The sequence below is a fragment of the Phocoena phocoena genome, chromosome 2 (genome assembly GCF_963924675.1).
Source record: "Phocoena phocoena chromosome 2, mPhoPho1.1, whole genome shotgun sequence".
NCBI classification, from domain to species: domain Eukaryota; kingdom Metazoa; phylum Chordata; class Mammalia; order Artiodactyla; family Phocoenidae; genus Phocoena; species Phocoena phocoena.
Window position 1 is genome coordinate 122762710 of NC_089220.1, and position 21745 is coordinate 122784454.

General features: G+C 48.8%; 1 protein-coding gene across 1 annotated transcript in view; it reads right to left on the reverse strand.

The window, feature by feature from the left end:
• ATP10A (ATPase phospholipid transporting 10A (putative)) overlaps positions 1-21745 on the reverse strand; it is a 174617-nt gene that overhangs the window by 24159 nt on the left and 128713 nt on the right. The window contains exons 4-12 of the mRNA XM_065870996.1: positions 19332-19438; positions 18820-18951; positions 17683-17813; positions 15022-15274; positions 11706-11923; positions 10128-10322; positions 7120-7684; positions 1458-1561; positions 1251-1377 (exon numbers count right to left, since the gene is read on the reverse strand). Coding sequence (XP_065727068.1) covers positions 1251-1377; positions 1458-1561; positions 7120-7684; positions 10128-10322; positions 11706-11923; positions 15022-15274; positions 17683-17813; positions 18820-18951; positions 19332-19438 — 1832 coding nt within the window. The remainder of the gene's footprint in view (positions 1-1250; positions 1378-1457; positions 1562-7119; positions 7685-10127; positions 10323-11705; positions 11924-15021; positions 15275-17682; positions 17814-18819; positions 18952-19331; positions 19439-21745) is intronic.

Below are 21745 nucleotides of genomic sequence, written 5' to 3' on the forward strand. Positions count from 1 at the left end.
GTGGAAAAGGGAAGAGATTTTATCTGCACTGCTCTAGAGGGTAGGACCAGTGCCCCCTGGAAGAAGGTACCGGGAGGCGGATTTCACTCCATTCAAGATGTTAGAGGTTGGTGGGAGGAGAGCTGTCCCAGGGGAGAACACCCTGCAGAGAGGGGGGACCATGACAACCAGCGGACCCCCTCGCATCCCACGGGTCTATCAACAGTGTCTTTTGGAGAAGCATGTTCCAGATGTGAACAGTCCTAGTTCAGGAAATCAAAACCTGGCAATCTAGAGGAGGCAGAGCCATTTTCCAAGTGTTTCATTTAATTCACCTCCTGAGTACCGTTCAGGATGCCTCTAGGGTTCTGGATCTTTGGGCTTTTTTGAATAGTGCATGGCCTCGTATAGGACACTGTAGGCGAAATAGAATATTGCATAAAGTATGTATATGTAGTGCTCTTAAATATCTGACTATTAGCTATTCTATTAGATATAAGTATGTAGATACAGAGATATCCCAATGCCTTTGCCTAGGAAGGGGGCCAAATGAGTTACGGCCTTTCTTGTTGAAAGATGAACCCCCGTATCTTCATGCCCCAAGAGTATCATCATCTGACCACCAGCACCATGAGATGGGGAGTGTGTATACACAGCACTGCCACAACCAGCCCCTGGTGAGAGCACAGACAGCATGTATACAAAGATCCAGCTAATTTAATACATACATTAATAAATATTTTAAATAATAAATTAAATAAATACTAAAGCAATAAATGCTTTTATAAATACTAACATGAACTCAGTAGCAAATACAGGCACAATTTAGTAAGAATGAGCCCCCTTTTTTTTTCACCCAAATCAAATCTGTGAAATATTTACTAGATGTAAAATGCAGCCCTGTTGAGTCCAACGGTTTCTGTTTGTTTCCTGGGGCTGGGGGGATCCTTTAACGCATCAGTTGTTGAGAAGCCTTGCTCCTCATCTCTATTTTTGGTGGGAAAGCAGGGTTTCAGGGGAGGCAAGTCGGGTGCTGTCATGGTGCCTGGCAGGGTGGCACCAATAGGATGCCCCAGAAATGGGCCATGGGGAGAACGTTCAATCGAGCACAGCCCTGTCTGGGGGCCGTGCTAGCATCAGGCCAGAGGGGTCCTTCATCAAGCCTAGCGTGTGCAGAGCTGCCACTGACTAGAGCCAGGGCACCTCTCCATCCAGGATGCTGCAAACTCCACCCGGCTTCGCGGCACCCGCCCGCTGGAGAGCGTAATTACCCAACAGATGCAGATTCCTCTCCAGGCGAATGGCAGACTGAAACAGGAGCTCCTCGCGGTTGTCCAGGGCGGATTCCGCTTCCAAGTGGCTCTGCAGCCAACAGGCATACTCTTCCTTACTCAGAACCTGGGTGAGAGCCGCTGATGAGCACCCAGGCCGAGCCGCGTGGCCGGCCCCGCCCCTTCCGCGAAGCCACGCCTACTCACCCTCTTGGCGATGCACAAGGTGCGCAGGCCCTCCACAGCGTACAAGTTGAGGTAGTTCTGAGTCTTGCTCCAGATCTTCTTTTGATGCCTTCCTCTGGCGTCATCTAAGTTGGAGTAAGAGCAGAAACAAGGATGAGTGAGAACAACAGAGCCCAGTGAAATGGTCTGGACTCCCAGGACACCTGGCCCGTTGAAATGAGTTTGCATATATGCAGTTTCCGCAGCTGAGAGCTCAGCGCCATCAGAGGTTCTAGCTGGGTACTCTTCTCACCCAGGGAGAGAAAACAGCCACATTTTCAGGTCTCTAAAGTAATCACACTCAGAGAGCCAGAAAGTAGGATGATGGCTGCCAGGGGCTGGGGGGAGGGGAGAAAGGAGTTGTACAGAGCTTCAGTTTTGCAAGATGAAAATTTCTGGAGATCTGCTGCACACCAATGTGAATATACTCAACACTACTGAACTGTACACTTAAAACTGGTTAAGATGGTAAATTTATATTGTGTTTTTTTTTAAACACACACACACACACACAAAACAACTAAGAAATCAGCTATCAGCTAGTAAGATTTTTCCAAACATCCACCCTTTTCTGTTTTCTATAGACCCAGATGTGGAACAGACTTGCTGTTTATTACCAGACTGCAGAAGTGCTGACTCTGAGCCTCACCACTGTGGAATCCATGGCAAAGTGACACACACACCTTCTTAACTCCACCATGTTCTTGGGTCAATAATTGTTAGTGAGAAGGCAGAAGACACTTTAGTTTTCGTGTGATAAAAGTATGTTAGGAGTGAATGTGTTTCAGAGCCAGTGAGGACGACATGGCCCTCCGCATTCTGCCTCATTGTAGCTGGCTGCAATTGGAATGCTAGCAGGAATTTTGTTGCAATTCATTAAGCAGGAATGTCACAGGTGCCCTGTCACATCACTGTGATTTACTCCAACAGCCTCCAGAAAGGGCGCCCAGAAAACATCTGCACCAGTAGATTCAGCCCACCTCTTGCTTCATTACTTGTCAGTAGTATACATGTTCAATATAAAACTTAAAGCAAAAGTTAGATGTTATTTTAAAAAGAACCTCATAACATTTTTGACTATTTCTAATATCCCTTGTTGAAATGAGAATCTCACATAAACAAAACCTCATTAAGAGTGATCTGGCATCTTTTCGTCCAGGAGGTGGGTGTAAATGGAGGCACATAAACTTCCCGTTTAGGAAAAGTCATACTTAAAAGTGCAGTTTCTATCCTCCTACACCAGTAATGTTGCCAGACAGAATATAAGATGCCCAAATATCTGGAGAAACTATAATTCAATGAATATAATTCAGTGAACACCCCAATGTTCACTGTAGCACTATTCACAATAGCCAAGACATGGAAGCAACCTAAGAATGGAATGTTGATTCCATTCCATCAACAGAGGAATGGATGAAGAAGCTGTGATACATATGCACACAATGGAATACTATTCAGCCATTAAAAAAAAGAAATAATGCCATTTGCAGCAACATGGACGGAGCTAGAGATTATCGTACTAAGTGAAATAAGTTGGACATAGAAAGACAAATACCATATGATATCACATATATGGAAACTAAAATACGGCACAAATGAACTTACCTATGAGACAGAAACAGACTCACAGAGAGAGAACAGATTTGTGGTTGCCAAGGGGGTGAGGGCTAGAGGAGGTATAGATTGGGTGTTTTGGGACTAGCAGATGCAAAGATATATAGAATGGATAAATAACAAGGTCCTACTGTATAGCACAGGGAACTATAACAAGCACTTTGCTGTGCATCAGAAATTAACACAACATTGTAAATCAACTTATACATCAATAAAATAAATTTTTTAAAAAAGAATAAAGGTGAGAAATAATTTACACCTTCCAAAAAATAAGAATATAAGATGCCCAAATAGCACATAGGACATATTTTACTAAAAACATTATTTGTCGTTTATCTGAGATTAAATTTTAACTAGACAGTCAATGTATTTTCTTTGCTAAATCTGGCAACCCTACTTTCCAGTGGTGAGGCCCCTGGTCTGGGGAAGGCTGTCTACTAACCAGGTCAGCTCCTTGACACACGAAACACTCTTAATCTTCTAGATCTGTGCTCTTCATGGAGAAGACAGTGCCCCAACAGACCGAAGACTGGTCCCTTGGAGGCAAAAAATCTTATTACGCATAAAGCACAGATACATGTACAGTACATAAACAAATATACAGCGTATCTGTGGCATTAAAATGTCATGGAAGGGCCATTAGAAAAAAAATATCTAAAAAGACTCCTTAAGGGGGCAATACTGAAAAAAAGAGAGTTGGGAAACACTGCCCTAGATTATTGTGCTTTAGGAATTTAAATTTCCTGAAAAGATGACACTGAAAGTCATCTTAATTTTGACTACCATTTACTCCTGGTATTGTGATAACATTCTTCCAGATTCTGACTGTTCTTTGAGCAAAGACATGTCTAGCTGAGGGACTCTGGAATTAACACTAATAAAGTACTTGAGTTGTCCAGGGGGGGAGGGGAAGGTTGCATTCCAGAGCAGGAGCAGGGTGCAGGGGCTGTGATGCTGCCCTTAACCACACTGGTCCAAACAAAACTAATGAGTGAGAGAAGGCAGGGTGGGCCACTGGGGACCCAGGGTGCCCTGGACAAGGGTGCGGTCACAGACCACACTGACATGTTTCTGTGCGGGACGGAGCCCACCCAGCCCAGCAGGGAGAGAAGCCGTTACCGCCACATCTTGCCCATCCCTCCCCCTCTATCCTTGCCCTTGGAAGAGGATGGAGCCACCACAAGTTTTGTGTCTTAAAGACCACACAGGGACTTCCCTGGTGGCACAGTGGTTGAGAATCCGCATGCCTGTGCACGGGACACGGGTTCGAGCCCTGGTCTGGGAGGATCCCACATGCCGCGGAGCAACTAAGCCCGTGCACCACAACTACTGAGCCCGCACTCCGGAGCCCGCAAGTCACAACTACTGAGCCCATGTGGCACAACTACTGAAGGTTGTGCGCCTGGGACCCGTGCTCCACAATGGGAGAAGCCACCGCAATGAGAGGTCTGCACACCACAATAAAGAGTAGACCCTGCTCACCATAACTAGGAAAAGCCCACGCGCAGCAATGAAGACCCAATGAAGGAAGGAAGAAGGGAAACCACACAGAATGGCACTGGACTGAACCTCAGGCAAGTGAATCTTAAGGAAAAGAAACCAGAGAGAAGGGAAAGGGACCCAGCTTATGCTTTATGCCTATAACACACCAAGCACTGTGCTAGGAGCTTGGACAGGGGCTTCTTGTGAGGTCAGAAGCCTGATTTCCTTTGTACAGATGGGAAACTGAGGCACAGGAGGAGTGACTTGTCCAGAGTGACCCCAGCCCATAAATGTAGACTTGGGATTTGAACCGAGGTCTGTAAGGTAATGGGTGGGGTAGAGTCCCTGCTTTCTACTTGACCCCACACAAGCTAGTGGCAGGGCAGGCAAGACATAGCCACGTCCTAAAAATACAACACATTACCCATCCACCACCAGCTTAGCCTTCTCGTGCCCTTTTTGGTAAAAGTGTTGTGAACTCTTTGAAGAAAGATGTTGGACACTCATGTGCCCTCCTCACTTTATCGCCTGCACACAGGTAGAGCAGCTTGGCCATCTGCAAGCCTGCTCTGCTCCATACCCTGCCCACCCCACCTCCAAAGTGAAAGTTGAATGATTTATGTACAATGTCAGGGTGTCACTGGTAGATAACTTCAGGATTACCCCCGAGCCATCCCCTTTCTTGGGAAACCACTGGGGGCTCTGAACATCCTGAATCTTAAGTTGCCTGGTGTCTACATGTAGCTCTGACCGATTCAAACTTATTTGAAGTGCACACTGCTTGGAAATTCCCAGAGGAAGGCGGAGAGCTACACAAACTGCTTATTTTTAAGGTGCCCCCTTCAATGTCACGGTTTGGGCAATGTTGTGCTTTGAACCTGAACCTGTCTGTTCCATGGCTTTGTTCTTTCTCACCTGTAGTTAATTCCTCCCAGGACCAGGTGGAGGGGTCTGGGAAGCTCCCCAGCTTGCACAAGGGCTCCCTTCACCCCTTGACCTTGAAGCTGACTCTGAGTGATAGAAGTTTTGTCTGTTTGTGCTTCGTCTAGAAATTTGAGGCTTTCTACTCATTTTTAAAAGTGCACTGCCAGCCAAGTACAAGCGTGGCCACTGCTGCAGCCTTCTTGGTTGCTCTCGTGTCCCTTGCAACAGCTCAGCAGGCTTCCTGCCCTCTCTCTGGGGTGGGGGTAAGCCTCTCCTGCCATCTCATCCCACCCTTGCTTGCTAGAGCTGGTCCAGTCTTTTCACCTTATCCATGACCCACTGTATGTAGTAAAGTCTGAAACACATTGGTCCATTAAACTTTCTTTAATACAAGGCTGTGGAATAGGATAAAGGTGATATTTTTGCAGTAGAATAAAATCTGCTCAGATAATTGCCATACCTATCTGTTTTTATTTCGCATGGATACAAAATCAAATTTCAGAATGAAGGAGGCTCTTGGAATGCAAAATCAGCCTGTAAATTGGATTCTACATCCACCCTAGAACCAACACACGGGTGGGAAGGCAAACCCTGCCCTGGAGTAGGTCACCCTCAAGAAAGGCCATGCAAACTGCTTTCAAAGACGCATTTGCAATTCGCTCAGCTGCCTTTGGGAGGCGATAGCTCTGTGACAGGAAAACGGATTTGTCTGCAGAGATCCACCAGTGCACTTTCCCTTAACTGGAGTTGGAGTCCTGTTCTGAGGCACTGAGATCATGGCGAGAGGACCGTGGGAAGCAAAGTGGTAACCCCTAGCTCCGTTCCAGAGCCCCAGAAGGGCATATCCAGCGTAAGGGTTTCCCACAGGTGGTACCCAGAGCTGTTTCCAGGATACAGAAGAGAGGGAGGCTGTGGGGGTCAGGCAGTGGTCCCTCTCCCATCTGCCATCTACCCCGCTTCTCCCCGCTGGAGGTCAGATGTGACCTCTTTTGTCCTCTGGGCACAGAGCGAGGGGTGACTAGGTTTACTAGTGGGGACACAGGCCCTCCCCCTTCCAAGTCCCAGAAGCATTAGTATCTGGAAAGAGGTACAAGCCTTTCTGCTAAACAAAGTTTCACCCTCTACACCAGTGGTATATGAAACCCTCTTTTTCAACCCGAAAGTTACATGGAAGTCAAGTGCAAAAGAGACCAAGATGGAGGTTCTTGGCTGTAAGACGGCCAGAGGCCAGCAGCCCCCACTACCTGGGCCCTCGCTGTGGCCTGAGAACACTCCACAAATGGGCTAAAAACCATGGCTTGGGCCTCATAGGTGCCCAAGGTCCAAGCAATCACAGGGCAGAAAGGAACCTTCTGGGACTTCTAATCTAAAAGCTCTTAACCTGCATTGTCCAGATTTAAACCTGATGCTAGGCCTCACCCCCGTTAATCCCCAAACCCATTCTTCTGAGGTGGGTTCAGGCACTGAAGCCCTCCATCCACTGGGCCCTCCCCCCAATTCTAGTCCAAACCCTTCAGAGAAGGAAAAACCCACCCAGAGAGGCAAAGCTCCACTGGAGGGAGGGGCTGGTTTCTCAGGACTGCTCCCTGCAGCGGGCAGCTGCTAGTGGAGGGGAGCAGGGTACCTGTGGAGCAGGGCAGCAGGAGGTCCATGACCACTGAGTCGGCCCCCTTGGTATAGACGTTGATCTCGTCCGTGAGTGGGTGCCGGATCACCACTGACATCCTCTTGCGGATGGAGTCGAAGCCCAGTGTGTGCAGGAGCTCGAAGGTGAGCCTGCCCAGGTGGGGCAGCTCTACTGACACCTGGTCGTGCAGTCGGTCCACGAGCGCGCAGCTGTAGGCGCGGGCGGCGTAGACGAGAGCTGCCTCATCGGGGCTCTCGGCCTCGTAGCGCAGCTCCTGCTCGGGCTCAGGCTCCTGTGCTGAGCACTCAGGTGCCCAGCCGTCTGCCCCGCTTCTGCAGCCATTGCTGGCAAGGCCTGGGGCCGGCGGGCCCAGCCTCTCCTCCAGCCGGAACAGCGTGCCGTTGTTGGCCAGCGTGGACAAGAGGCTGGACTTGTGCGCCGACTTGTTGGTGGCCATGCTCCCAATGCTGCTGCAGCCCGAGGCCAGGCGGCTGGGCGTGAACCTCCGGAGGAAATCTTCTATCGTCTTCACCGGGGACTTCAGCTCGAAGCGCACCCTCACCTGCCAGGGAAGTAGTCGGAAGACAGGTTAGGTGTCTCCCAAGAGCCCTCACCCTGACTCCCTTAGGGCCGCCCTCCACTTCCCCAGGGGGGCCTGAATACGGATTTCCCATTTCCCACTGAAAATTGCAACCAGAGTCAGCATTTCTTCCTTGAGACTATCCCTTGGCCTCTTCCTCTTCACCTCAACACAGGTTCTGCCATATTCACTCTTTCAGGATGTGACTGTAGGGTAGCAATGACCAAGGCCCGGGGTGGACTCAGGGCATTGGGTGGCCTGTGGTTCCCAAGGCTTTGGGACTGTCCCCTCACTGCAGTGGCCCATGGCTTTACAGAAACTTCCCAGGAGTGGGCCTGCCACTGCCTGGCATGAACCCTGGCTTTTTTTTTTCAATTAAAAAAACCATTTAACAAAAGACCAATTTATACATTCCTTTGAATTATGTCCATAAAAAACTTAAATTTACACAAAATTTCCCAAACCCAAAAGAATCTTTCGAAAGAAATGAAACACATAGGCAAATTCAGGCTCCAGATCCTTAAACAAATGTTTAAAAAATCACAATAAATTGTGTATTTTCTAAAGAGGACTGAAAACAACAAAACGACATGTATACAATTGTTAAAGTTTCAAAAAGCTCAATATGGAGCAACAAAGCAACACTTTATTTAAATGAGTGCTGTATGCTAATGATGATACAATATACCTATTTCAATTTTCTGCTAATGGATTTAGAGCAAATGTTGCAACAATCAAACCACTGAATTACAGTTACCCCTTAATCTTTGCAATTTTGTCCATGGGTCTGAAGTTGTGAATTGTAGTAAGAGCCTCCAGAAAAGTCAGGCATTGGTAAAACAAGGCACATAGGACCAATTTTGATAAAGGTGCTTTTTCTTTGGTCTTCTACTGACTTTAAATATTGCTACATATCCAAGTGGGAGATTCGGACAGCCATGCCAGAGCTCCTGCTAGCTCCAAATGCCCTTGAAGGTGGCACCCACCCATAGGTGGGCACAGAAATGCATCCAGAGACACGTTCATGTGCAGTCTGAGGATTCTGCTCCCTACATGGAACTCACTCCATGTGTGATCATGGGCACACACCTCAGTCATGTCGGGGTCTCTCTCACTTATTCAGTAATGCAACAATGCCTAGGGTGAGTCAGGTAGGGTCTAACCTAGAAACCAGACCCCTCTTCAGGGAAGTATTCCAGAGGGACTGAACAGGGTGGCAGAAGAACCCAGAGGCCAGACGAGGGATGCCGAGGCTGCTGAGAGGTGAACTGCAAAAGGAAGCAGCCTCCATCCAGGGCTGATAGCACAAGCCTGTGGTCTCTGAGTGGCAGAGCCCATCCACCTGGGATCCGCCAGGCCCACTGGGGCCTCCAAAGGCCGGTGGGGTATGAGCAAAGAGTACAGGGGGGTCACATTGCTGCCAGATATGTTGCTGCCGCAGAGAGGGCAGGGGCCCCTTGTTCACCCTCCATCACAACAATGGCTTCACCAGCAGAACCTGCTGGAAGGCCCAGGAGGAGGGGAAGGGGTCTGGGAGAGTGGGAGTGACAGGGTACAGACCTACAGTGTGCATCAGCCCTAGAACACCTTCATTTGTATCCACTTAAAGTTGCCTAGCTGCATGACGCACAGCCATGCTTAGGTGCACCCCACCCCCTGCAACACCACCTGGTCCACCCGGAGGAGCGCTTGAGTTATAGAGGTTCCTTTCACATATAAAACCTTACTCTCTTTGGAGAGAACCTTGATGTTAACCCAAACAAAACCCAACTTGGTGTTGCTATGTTTCTACCACCCAAAGTAACTTCCCACTGATTCTCAACCACTTCCTGAATGCCAATGTTAAAGGCCTTTATTAACATCAAATACATTTACTAGGTGCCAAACTCTACTCTGAGACCTTTCCCTGAATCCCACCACCGCCCCCACATCCCAGACAAGGTGCCAAAGACACAGGAGGGGACCAGCTTATAGTGTCGTCAGGATGCAAGTCCAGGCGGCTCCTACCAGAGTCTGGGCCCCAGCCCATCCTATCCCCTCTCATGTAAGAATCTAGGACCCTGAGGCTCTGGTCGGCATGGAGGGCAGCCACCCTCCTGCCACTGCCCACCTTGGGCCACGCCTGTATGCTCTGTGCCCCTCTCATCCTGGGCTCAGTAGCTGTCTCTGGCTGGCTGCCCTCTCCCTCTTCGCCACAATCCTAGCACCTGCCCACTGCAGTCTGAGGATGTCACCGCAGAGCTACTGAGCTGGCCTGCCCCGTCTGAAGCGCCCAGCGCACCCCCTGAAACCTGAGAGTGGTGCTGAGCGACCGGGCTCCTGCAAGACAGGGAAGCGTGCTCCCTCTCAGGAAGACTGACACCAGTGGGGCCACACCTAGGGGCAGGGGCTCTGCGGGCTCACAGTACGATGCTCCAGAACTTGCCTTTTGTCGTGGCTGATCCGGGGATGTGACCACCACTGTGTTGCAGATGGTGAGTGCAATGAAGAAGTCGAAAATGTCAGACAGCTCAGGCGAGAGGTGGGCCAATGGGTGCTCCTGGTGCCTTGCAAAGGCCAGGCACCTGTCACACTCGCTCACCTTCTCCAGCAGCTTCGGGTCGGGCGTTATGTCCTTCTCCTGGGAAGAACACAGGGGCCGAAGGGTCAGTCTGACCCAGTGACCTGCCAAGTGTCCTTTTAGTGCTTGACTATGTAAGGCACCTTGATTTTACTAGAAGCTGTAAACAGACCTTCACCTCATATATACACATGTCATTTTATAATTACAAATTATGTATAATCTTGATTGTATAAGAATATGCAGCTAACATATGAAATGCATATATTATTTTATATAAGAAGGTACACATGTTCTTTTTATAAAATAATACCTCCAAGAATATATATTATTATAAAATTAACATATCTTACTCAGAAAGATTTGGAAAAATAAGAGAATAATAGGGAAAATGTAACAGATCTCTATCACACCACCTTACAGTAATATATACTTTTTAAAAAACATGCTTCTCTGCCTTTCCTTCGTCTTTTTTCTATACATGTACATTTTTAATCAAAATATTTTATACATAAATTGGCAGTTTCCATTTCCCCAAAAACATTATATTGCCTCAACTTTACCGGGCCTTTAAGAGCCATTTGAAAACATAATTTTTAACAGCATAAAAACAGACATACCATAATTTGTTTGACCATTCCTTTATCACTGGGTACATTTTTTCGCTGTTTTATTGATGTAAATAACACACTGATAAGCTTCTATGCACAGAAATCTTTCACTGAATCACTAACTTCCTAGGTCAGAAAGTTGGAACATTGCAAATACTCTTAACCCGTATTGATTGTGAAATTGATGTCAGGAAAACCTTCTCCAACACAACCTCCCTGCTGCTCGGGTGACAGCTCCCCGCCCACGTGCCCCATGTAAACCCAACAACGATCAGTGACCACAAGTCTAGATGACCTCTATTCAAATGGCACCTTCTATATGGGTTTCGAAGGACATAAAAGAATGAGGCCACCATACATGAACAAAACGGATTCTCCCTCTCTGGTCTTCAAAAATTTTAGAAGTGAAAGGATCTTTTAGAGGTTGTCACTCACGTACTTCTGGAAATTTCCCTGCCGGATGAGAATGGTCCATAAATGTTTGGCGGTTGACAAGGCAAAGGATGGATTTGGGTTCATCTAATTAAATTTCTTTTTTTTAATCTGACTTTGCTTTTGCACAGTTGTCATCTTGCCCTGATGTTTTACACATTTCATAGGGCAGGACGGACTTCCTCTCCGTCACCCACTTGGCTGGGTCATCGGCGGTCCCCAGCCTGAGAAGCCTGGTAAGGGGACCTAATCAGTGTTTTGGAAAACATACAGCAGTGTGGGAAGAAGGCACTGGACAGAAAAACATCCCCTAACTGAACAGAGGTAACTCCCCAGTGAAGAACAGACACTTTTGGTGACTGGGGGAGGTGACAGCGGGAAGGAGGGCTGCAGGACTCACCATGGGGCTGCTGAAGGCTGTGTGCTTGGACAGCATGCTGGCCCTCTTGGCCTCGGCACGGCTGCTGGTGCGCCGGTGTGACCTGGTGCTCTGGCTCCGATGCACGACTCGGATGCTTTGGTGGCTCCCGGTGCTGCTGCGCTGGGGCAGTGAGCCCCCTCTGGGCACCACCTCCTCCTCCTCTGAGTCTGCTTCCTGGTACCTGGCCAGACGTTGGGCTGTGGGGGAGGGGCACTAAGTGACATCGTGGGGAGGCTGGGTGTGATACTGAGGTGTCTAGGTTCCACAAGGCATCCAGCAGGGCACCCTGGGCCCTCACCACCCTCGCTCTCTGATGGCGAGGCCATGTTTGACAGGGGTTTCCACTGAGGGATGGGGGATGTTCTCATTTACATGCACCTTCAGTGGATCCGATGGGGCTTATGTTCTCAACCCCACGTCACAGATGAGAAGACTGAGTCTCAGCTGTTAAGGTCATGGGATGCAGGGGCAGGGGGTTGAGATGGTACCCAGGCCCACGGGATGCCAAAGCTCAGGTCCCGCGTGATGGCAAAGGGGCCACCCCATCCCACAAAAAGTCAGATGTGGGTGGAGATGGGTTCACATACAGCCCCTCTGTTCAGGGGGAGCCCCCATGTGAATGGGGTGGGTGGGCAGGTGGCTGGGAGGCCCACAGAGTAGCTGGGTTCCAGGCTTTGACCTTCATGCCAGGGTCACAGGGCCACCTGCTTACTGGGGCCGTCAGGACAGATCACGCTTTGAGCATCTGCCTTGCAGTCAAGCAGAAATAACGGTTCTCAGGCTGTGTTGACGGTGCTCTCCTGAGAGGGCTCCTTGCTCAACGTCAGGTGGGGAGTAGGTGCTGTCTGCACTCACCCCGTGAGGATGAAGCACTTAGCAGCAGGGAGGCTCACATCCTCCTGGGGTTGTACAGCATGGAAGAATGCCGCCAGTGATCAGACCCCGCAAGCAGAGCTCCACTGAAGAAGACGGTGATTGTGATGCTGTGCTTGGCTCTTAGGGGGCACCATGGAGCGACAGTCCCTGAGGCCTCCAGGGCTCTCAGTGAATCACAGAAGTGCACCCACGCTGCTGTTCTTGCTAACAAGGGCTCTCAACACGTGTTCCTGGCTTTGCCCAGTTAGTTCAGCTTCTTCCATCATATGTGAGCAACAGGAGACTATCCATAGGGACCACTCGCTCCAAACAAGCAACTCTTAAGGACTTCCAGGGCAGGCCCGGTGCTGGGTGGCAACACAAGGCATCCTGACAGGAGGTGGCCCGTGTGAGGGACTAAGAGAAGGGCCCCCCGTCTGGGTATGCCATGGTGTGGTCTGTCCTGTGGGCCAGGCCTTGAACTCAGCATCTTCTTTGGGAAGACTTTTCTTTAGAGATAAGGAAAGGGAAGTCACCTGCCCATGGCCACCAGGCCGGGTAACTGCCAACCCCAGGACTCCACCTAATTCCAGGCCGCTCCTAATTCCAGGAGAAAACTCCTGCACCCACCCCCTTTTCCCCCTGGCAGTGAGGTGGTGAGTGGATGGCAAGGAAGGGCAAAGCCTGGACTGGGCCTGTCTAGCTCCTAGGCTTGGACATTATGAGCATGGTGTCAGCCTCCCAAGGGCACATCTGCCCGCCCACCCTCCCAGAGCAGTTATCAGATGTTAGCCTGAAAGCGGCCATCCCTCAGGCCGCTGCTGGTGTGTCTGTGCTCTGTGACCAGACAGCAGTGGCCTCAGCGATGCCCTCGGGCTCTTTGGGGAAGATGGAGACAAGGAGCAGGTGATGCTTGGCCCTGGCCCTGCACCGTCACCAGGACATGAAGTAGAGAGGGACACGCCCATGGTCTGTGTGGCCGGTTCAGGTACATGTGAGCTGGGCTCAGTACTCAGAGTCAAACCCGCCTGAATTTGTTTTACTAACAGATCTGAGAGGTCAGACCATGCAAGCAGCTGGGTGCCAGCCCAGGGGCCCGTCAGTCACTGATCACAGCTCTTCTTTAAAACATGCTGCAGAGACACCTGGCTGTTTCCACCTTCCCCAGCAATGCTTTCCTGTGTCTTCTAGGGGCGATGGACCCCTTTGGTTTTATGGTAAGCATCTGACAACTGTGAAAATCCTTCTGTAATCTTACTTGGGATTCTGCCCCCAGAGCCTCAGTTCCAGTTCAAGGCCGACTTCAGACCTGGTCCTCTGACTCCTTTATAAGCAGGATGAGGTCTGCTTTCAGGCCCCCAAGCTCTTCTGCACAAGCCTGGGGAGTCAGGGAAGGGGAGAGCCAGAGAGGGAGGCAGGTGGGCAGATGGGACACTGTTCCTGACCATTTTTTTTGAGTGGCAAATAAAACATTAAACAAATTGGACACATTCCTATGCCTTCTGTTAATATGATTCATTTTATCATGGAGGATATAGTGGATATCATGATAATTCTTGGTTTTATAAAACTCACAAAAATCTCATGCTTCCAGCAGATCTTTCCCACCAAATGCCCCTAAAGAACAGCTTCCTACTGATGCCCCCATGTTGTCCCCCTGTTCTGTACTTGCTTCTGTTTCTGTGGCAAGGTTTCTTTGATGTTCTCAGATGCTGTTCCAGGAAAGAAGGGGAGTCCTGGTTGCAGAGCAGGTGCCCTCTCTCTCAGAGGTGTGATGGCCCCAGAGACACTTCTGTGGTGCAGGGACCCCCTCCTGTTTTGGGTGGGCAGCTGGCTCCAGGTACCCCTCGAATTAGGAAGCAGATGGCTCCCCTATGTGCTCAGAGGGGACAGAGGGAGGCAGCCAAGGATGAGAAAAGGAGAGGTGGGAGGAGGGACTGCCTAAATTCCAAAGTGAGGTGACACTTCCCTCTGGGAGGTCATATTCCAGAGGAAAGAACGCAGCATGAACTGCCCAGTGCCCTGCTGAGAATTTGCAGCTGATAACAAGGAGACTGATGCGTGACAAAGGAAACATCTCTTTGCCTCTTGGTGTGACAGAGACCGGGTGCCTCTGAGGTGAGTTCCTCAAGGTTGCCCTCTTTGGTTCTGCTTGTCTGGCAGAAAATGAGTGTTTAAGCAGATGCCCACCACAGCAGATAGTGCAGGAAGCAGGGTGCCATCAGCAATAAGGAGGGGCCTTTTCTATAGATGCTGGTCCAGAGTTGCTCTGACAGCCTTTCTGTTTTATTCTCCCTCAAAAATCATCAACCCCTGAAGCTGTGTGTGTGTGTGTGTGTGTATATGTACACGCACGCACACACAGGCACATGGGCATGCAACTCTGATACAGCAGCTCTCTGGTCCTGCCCAGATTGGGAGCCCCCATCCCCAGACTCACCATTTGCATCATGAGAATATTCTATGCCAGACACAGTGCATCTTCGGAAAACCATCTTATTCTCAGTTAAAGTGCCAGTTTTATCAGAGAAGATATACTGTATCTGCCCTAGGTCTTCCGTGATGTTCAGGGCTCGGCACTGCAGCTGTGAGTCTGTGTCCTCATCATACAACTCTATATCCTGGTTAATGAAGTACACTTGGCATACTTTAACAATTTCAATGGAAACGTACAAGGAAATTGGGATCAAAACCTAGGAGACACAAGGCACATAGAATGAATGACCGCGACACGACCCGGGAACTGCGGATTTAGTCCAATCTAAACGACAAATAACTACAACCTCAAGTAAGTAGGGACTGTACTGTACCTTTCAGAGCTTAAACAAGTTGGCTTAGAGTCAGTATTGTTAGAGTATTAGGATATTGGCAAAGAGTTTAAACTAGGACAGCCTATGGTGCCACTGCAGAGCGGAAATCCACTATCATGTCTGGAAGTATGGAAACCATGGCTTGTATAGAAGCAAGCGTTTTCATATTACTAAGTTGTGCTTGAGAGAAGCTAGGAGAGGAAAAAGAGAAAAGAGAAACACAAAACACATGGCACAGTCAGAGTCCTCATAAGCAAAGTCACCTCACACCCAGGCTGTCCTGGGGCTCCTAGTGACAGGAGCTGCCTGTCCTGCAGACACAACCCCACAGCTCAGAAGAGATAGTCTTTTCAGTGGCTGGTTCTGTGCTGAAGGACAATCTCTGTGATTTTGTGCAATACAGAGCAGAGGGGAGAGGCTTTGAGAAGAACAGTCACGGTTATGCTTTGACAATTCAAGAATAACCTTCATGAAATCAACGCTTAATTTTTTTCTTTATCTCTGGAGTAACAGTATTGAACTGATACTTATGGGCTCAGAATATCACATCCAGACTAACTGGGTTCTCTGGGTAACTTAAGTATATGTTAATGCAACACCTACTACAGGACGAACTCAAGTACATGTGATATAAGACAGCAGAACGCCCCTTCCAGGCAAAGGCTAAGCCAATATCTTCTGTTCACTGTGTCCCTAAGGAGGGTGGCAGAGACGCTCACTGCCCCTCTCCACTCTCACAGGCTTTTGGGGCATAAATTCTCAGTTAGTGATGGGGAATTGTTCGGGAGGCATGGGAACTAATAATAATAACCAATGCTGCAAAATGCAATGTGATATCCTAAATTGACTCCAGGAACAGAAAAAGCACATCAGTGGAAAGATTAGTAGAATCCGAATGACGTCTGGAGTTTTGTTTGAGACAAAGTACCAAAGTTGGTTTCTCAGGTTTTTTTTTTTTTCTTTTTTGCGGTACACGGGCCTCTCACTGTTGGGGCCTCTCCTGTTGTGGAGCACAGGCTCCGGACGCACAGGCTCAGCGGCCATGGCTCACGGGCCCAGCCGCTCCGCGGCACGTGGGATCTTCCCGGACCGGGGCACGAATCCGTGTCCCCTGCATCGGCAGGCAGACTCTCAACCACTGCGCCACCAGGGAAGCCCGGTTTCTCAGTTTTGACAACGTACCAGAGAAATGTAATACGCTCACATTAAGACACACTGGGTGAGGGACACATGGGAACTCTCTGTACTATTTTTTGAAACTTGTCTGTAAACCTTAAAATTATTCTGAAATAAAAATGTAGGTTTAAGACAGGAATAAAGACGCAAACTTAATAGAGAATGGACTTGAGGATATGGGGAGGGGGAAGGGTAAGCTGGCACAAAGTGAGAGAGTGGCATGGACATATATACACTACCAAACGCAAAATAGATAGCTCGTGGGAAGCAGCCGCATAGCACAGGGAGATCAGCTCGGTGCTTTGTGACCACCTAGACGAGCAGGATAGGGAGAGTGGGAGGGAGGGAGACGCAAGAGGGAAGAGATATGGGGATATATGTATATGTGTAACTGATTCACTTTGTTAATAAAGCAGAAACTAACACACCATTGTAAAGCAATTATACTCCAATAAAGATGTTTAAAAAAAATGTAGGTTATTTTAAGAAGTAATTGAGTGGAGGGGGGTGGTGGGATGAATTGGGAGACTGGGATTGACATATACATACTACTGATACTATATATGAAATACATAACTAATGAGAACCTACTATATAGCACAGGGAACTCTAGTCAATGCTCTGTAGTGACCTAAATGGGAAAGAAATGCAAAAAAGAGTGGATATATGTATACGTAGAGTCAATTCACTTTGCTGTACAGTAGAAACTGGGAAGGAAATCCAAAAAAGAGTGTATATGTATACGTATAGCTGATTCACTTTGCTGTACAGTAGGAACTAACACAACATTGTAAAGCAACTACACTCCAATAAAAATTAATTTTAAAAAAAAGAAGTAATTGAGTGGAAAAGCAAAACAGAACCAATGATTGAAAAATCGACCCCTCAGAGCCTAAAAATCTTAAGAATAGCAAAGGAGAATTTTAACGTGAAAAGCACCCAATAAAAGATCCTTTAGATAAGTTGGGTGGGGAAACAAAAGGCAACACATTTGTCAGATGAACCTGTGCTCCTCCCAGGTGCAGAATTTGTGGGAAGTTCTTAGCAGACTATGATGACTCAAAGTTCTTATCAGAAAAGTAAAGCAATTGTCATATGGAACTTAGTACTGTTACCTGCAGAACTATTATCATTGTCAAAAACGAATAAACTGCAGCTGTGACTGGGGATAAAGAGGTGCCGTCAGACTCAGGGACATCAAATAATGATTTCTTCTCTTGATAGCGCTGCACCCATAGTCCATGTCCTGTAGCAAAGATCAAAGAGGAACGTCATTCACCTGACACAAGTACATCGGGTTTTATGAGCCCGCCTGGCCACCTAAGAAAGCAAAAGCCCACGGTATTGTTGGCACTACAATCAGAGCACTGGAAGGAAGGCCCCGGGACTTGGACTCTGCCTCAACCCCGGCCTTTTCCATCGTTGGTACTGAATAGCACCACTGGTCATAACACAGGAATTGGACGTGTGCTGGTAGCTGCCAATGAGAAACCCCAGAAAGGAATTTCCCAATGCCTCACTAAACACCAGTCTCGATAGGCTCTGAATACTGCCTGTAATTGTCCCTGCTTAGAGATTCAAAATTCACATCTCACAGACTCTGAAAAGCCAACAGCAACACACGTTATTTCATCAGCTGAGCCCCACACCTAAATGATGACAGAGCCCTTTTCATGCCCCGTATACCAGTGCCTTTTACCACTGAGTTCCAAGACCATGTCACACCTGTCTGGTGTGTGATGGCAGCTGAGCGGGACACGGTGAAGGTCGTTTACCTGGAGGTCCACGCGCTTCCCTGCCAGGCACTCCCAAAGCAGCATGCCGGTTTGGAGGCCACCAGAAGCTGGGGGCGCCAGACTCTGCACATAGCCTAACTGCTAGCCCCTTCTTGGGACCCAAATAATGTTTTCCCTCTTCTCACAGAGTCCCTAATAGTAGCATTTGTGCTTCTACTGCTCTGATTCCTGTTATCACCAGGTTAGTATCACTCTTTCCACTGGAATCATTACAGGAGGCATGGTTAAGCCGTTCTTCCACCCCAGAAGACGCCAATTCGAAAAACACTAGTTTGCGGAGCTCATTCATCGAAACGTCTCAACGTGGCCTTGCCAATGCAAACATCCCGAGTCCAAGCCAGTGACAAATGTGTGTTAATTAGAGCACTGGGTCAGAAGGAGACAGAGACAGCCCAGCAGGGGCCCCCGGCAGCCGTCCAGCAGTGCCCACTCATCGTGACCTCTGAGGAGACTTACCGACGGCCGAAAACAGAGACATACAAACGAGGAGGAGGACACACCAGAGCACGTCGCAGTTCATCTGCCTCTCCAGCCGGCTGCGCTTGTAGCGGGGCCCGCTGTTGTTCAGCAGAGCCTTGGTCTCATGCCCTGCGGGGGAGGCGGTGAGTCAGTGCCCAGCAGGAAAGGGACGGGTTACGCTGACTCCATGGATTGGAAAAGGGTGCTGCCATCCAATGATCCATATGGGATAAGTTCAGTCAGAAAAGTAGGCTCTACAATTAATCTCAACTATGTAACCACCATGGGGAAATGCAGAGAAAGAAATAGGCTAACATGCTAAGAACACTTCTGGTCCAGATATTATGAGACATTTTGCGTCCATCTATTTTCCTGGTTTTCTACAATGGGTTTATGCTACTTTGATAATCAGGAAAATACCAAAACAACCAGGAGCAATGTCCAGGAATAGCCAGCCCACCATGCTGAGCCAATGCCATCACAGACGGCAGGTGACACGCAGCACCTACCTGCGTAGATGACGATGCCCACGACGGCTTCTGTGTTTCGGATGGTGCAGCCTCGAAGCAGCAGGTTTTCTTTGTAGAGCCCAGACTTTTTCCCGTTTTTGTGTATGCTGTCATGGAACAGTTGGCATGTGTCACGTGGGTGCTTACATGGCCTCACAGCTCAAGCAGCACCACTCTGGGAAGGAAGGCCTAGACCCGGGGCTGGGGAGGGGAGGGTTGGAGGGTCTCAGTGGACCTTTGCAAGAGCTGAGATGGGGCTGGCACTCACCAGTAACTGGGCTTCTAGAAGCCCCTCCAGAGCCTGATGTTTGTTCGTTTACTTTGCCCACGGGCTTTGTGAAATAAGAAATAAATGATTTTGTCTCTGCCCCCGGTTCCTGACACAGGGCTCCTGACACCTTTGTAAATAGAAGTCCTAGGATAATCTTTTGTTCTAACATTTAGTCTTTGACTCCAGTTCCTGGCACAGAGCTCCTAAAATTCTTTTAATTTCCTAAGTGATCAGAGCACTAGGAACATCTCTTGTTCTAACATTTGGTCTTCGAGACTGGCTGTTCCTGACACACAGGACTGAGCCTGTCACCTGTGGGATCTGACGCTCTCCCCAGGAAGATAGCATCAGAATTGAGTTAGACTGTGGGACACCCAGCTTCGTGTGGGAAAAACCCACACATCAGAATTGGTACCAGGACCATTGTAGGCTTCATGCCACAAGGTCTGGCCACAGCTAGAGAGGGCAGAGTCAGGAACTGGGGGACCGAGTTGGAAAGCTGGCCCAGGAAGGCCCTGCCAGGTAATCTCTGCCCATGTCCTGATCATCACAGAGAACACTTCTCCTCACCAGTACCTCATGTTGTCACAAGGGTACAAATATTTCTCTAGAAAAGGGGATCATATTGATTTCAGCAATATTTCCTACATTCTGTTTTTCTTATTAAAAGTCACACAATTACTAGAAATATTAACAGGTTAAATTTGAAATGTGGTAAACTCCATGATACAATTTTATACATTTGGTTTCACTGCTATTTAGATTCAGAGAATATCCCACGTTTAAGCAACTGCTTTTCAAACTCATCCTCTTGACCTACTAATGGCAGCCGCACCCTCACCCCTGTTGGTCAGGAGTGTGCTAGGGCCACACTGGGGTGGATGAGGTCCTGGGAGCCTGATGAATAGGTCACAAGGGGAGGCCCTGGAGGCTTTCAGAACTAGAGCAGGGGCCCAGCCTAACCTCCATCAATCAGGCAGTGCCACCTGCCTTCCAAGAAGCCACCTTCTCACACCCTAGGTGGACAGCCCTACCCAGCCCTCCCACACACACCCACAGCCCAAACTCCTTCTCTGAAGTCACCAAGGATCCCTGCAGGTGTCATCCCTCCCACCAGCTCCTAGCAGTGCCCACTGACCAGGGAGCAGAGCTAGTTTAGAGAGGTACAAGGTCAGAAGAAGCCGTTAAGGGTTCCAGTAAAACAGCACTTCCTGCCACTTCCGGACCCTGGTCACCTGCATGAGGGATGGGGTTGCCTCTCAACCTAAGACACAATCTGTATTCTTCACAACCAGGGAAATCAATATATTTTATGGTGAAGAAAAGAAGCTAAACAATAAAGAAAAGGCCAAAACACCATGCTGGGGGGACACATTTCCTGCAAGCCTGTTATTTACCAACATGGCACTGGTTCTTCTGCAGAACTCATGCAAAGGAACGTGCAGGAGGAGGGCCAATCAACACTGTGTGATGCCCTCTCCCTCCCCCCCACCTTGTGGCAATTCCAGAATAAAGTTCGGCTTTAAAAAGAGATTCAAGACTGGAAACCTCAGTGCCAGCTAAAGCGTCAAGAGGCCCGAGTGCATGAGATGTTACACACAAAACCCAGCTCCCGAGTCAGGAGTGAGAGAATGCCCACCGCCACGGTTCTCTCCACAACAGCCGCGCATGGAAACCATTTCTCGGGACAGCAGTCAAGAATGAACCATCTAAATCAAACCAGTCATGCTTATTCAGAACAAGAAATGAACTCAACAGAAACAAGAAAAGGTATTACATTAAGCTTCCTTTGATGTGACCTACACCTTTCAGTAACTACTGTGCTTTCTAATCAGACCAAGCCAGACTAGAACTGATCACAGCAGGTGTATCGGCCTGTTTAAAGCCCCCGGCGGCATACAAATGGCAATGGGGGCTGTGCTCTGAGTGAGTCTCCCTGCATCAGAAGGGGAGGAAGGCTGGAGAACGGCGTCACCCTAAAGGTGCTTGGCAGTGCAAGTGCTGCCTTGGTCTCCTAAGGGGGAAAGTCCCTGCCAAGGCCGAATAGGCCCAGGACCCAGCAGGCATGAGGCTTGACTCCAGGAAGACGTGCAAGAGAATATGAGCCCATCACACTGCCCTCAGCACCCACCTCTGTCTTATG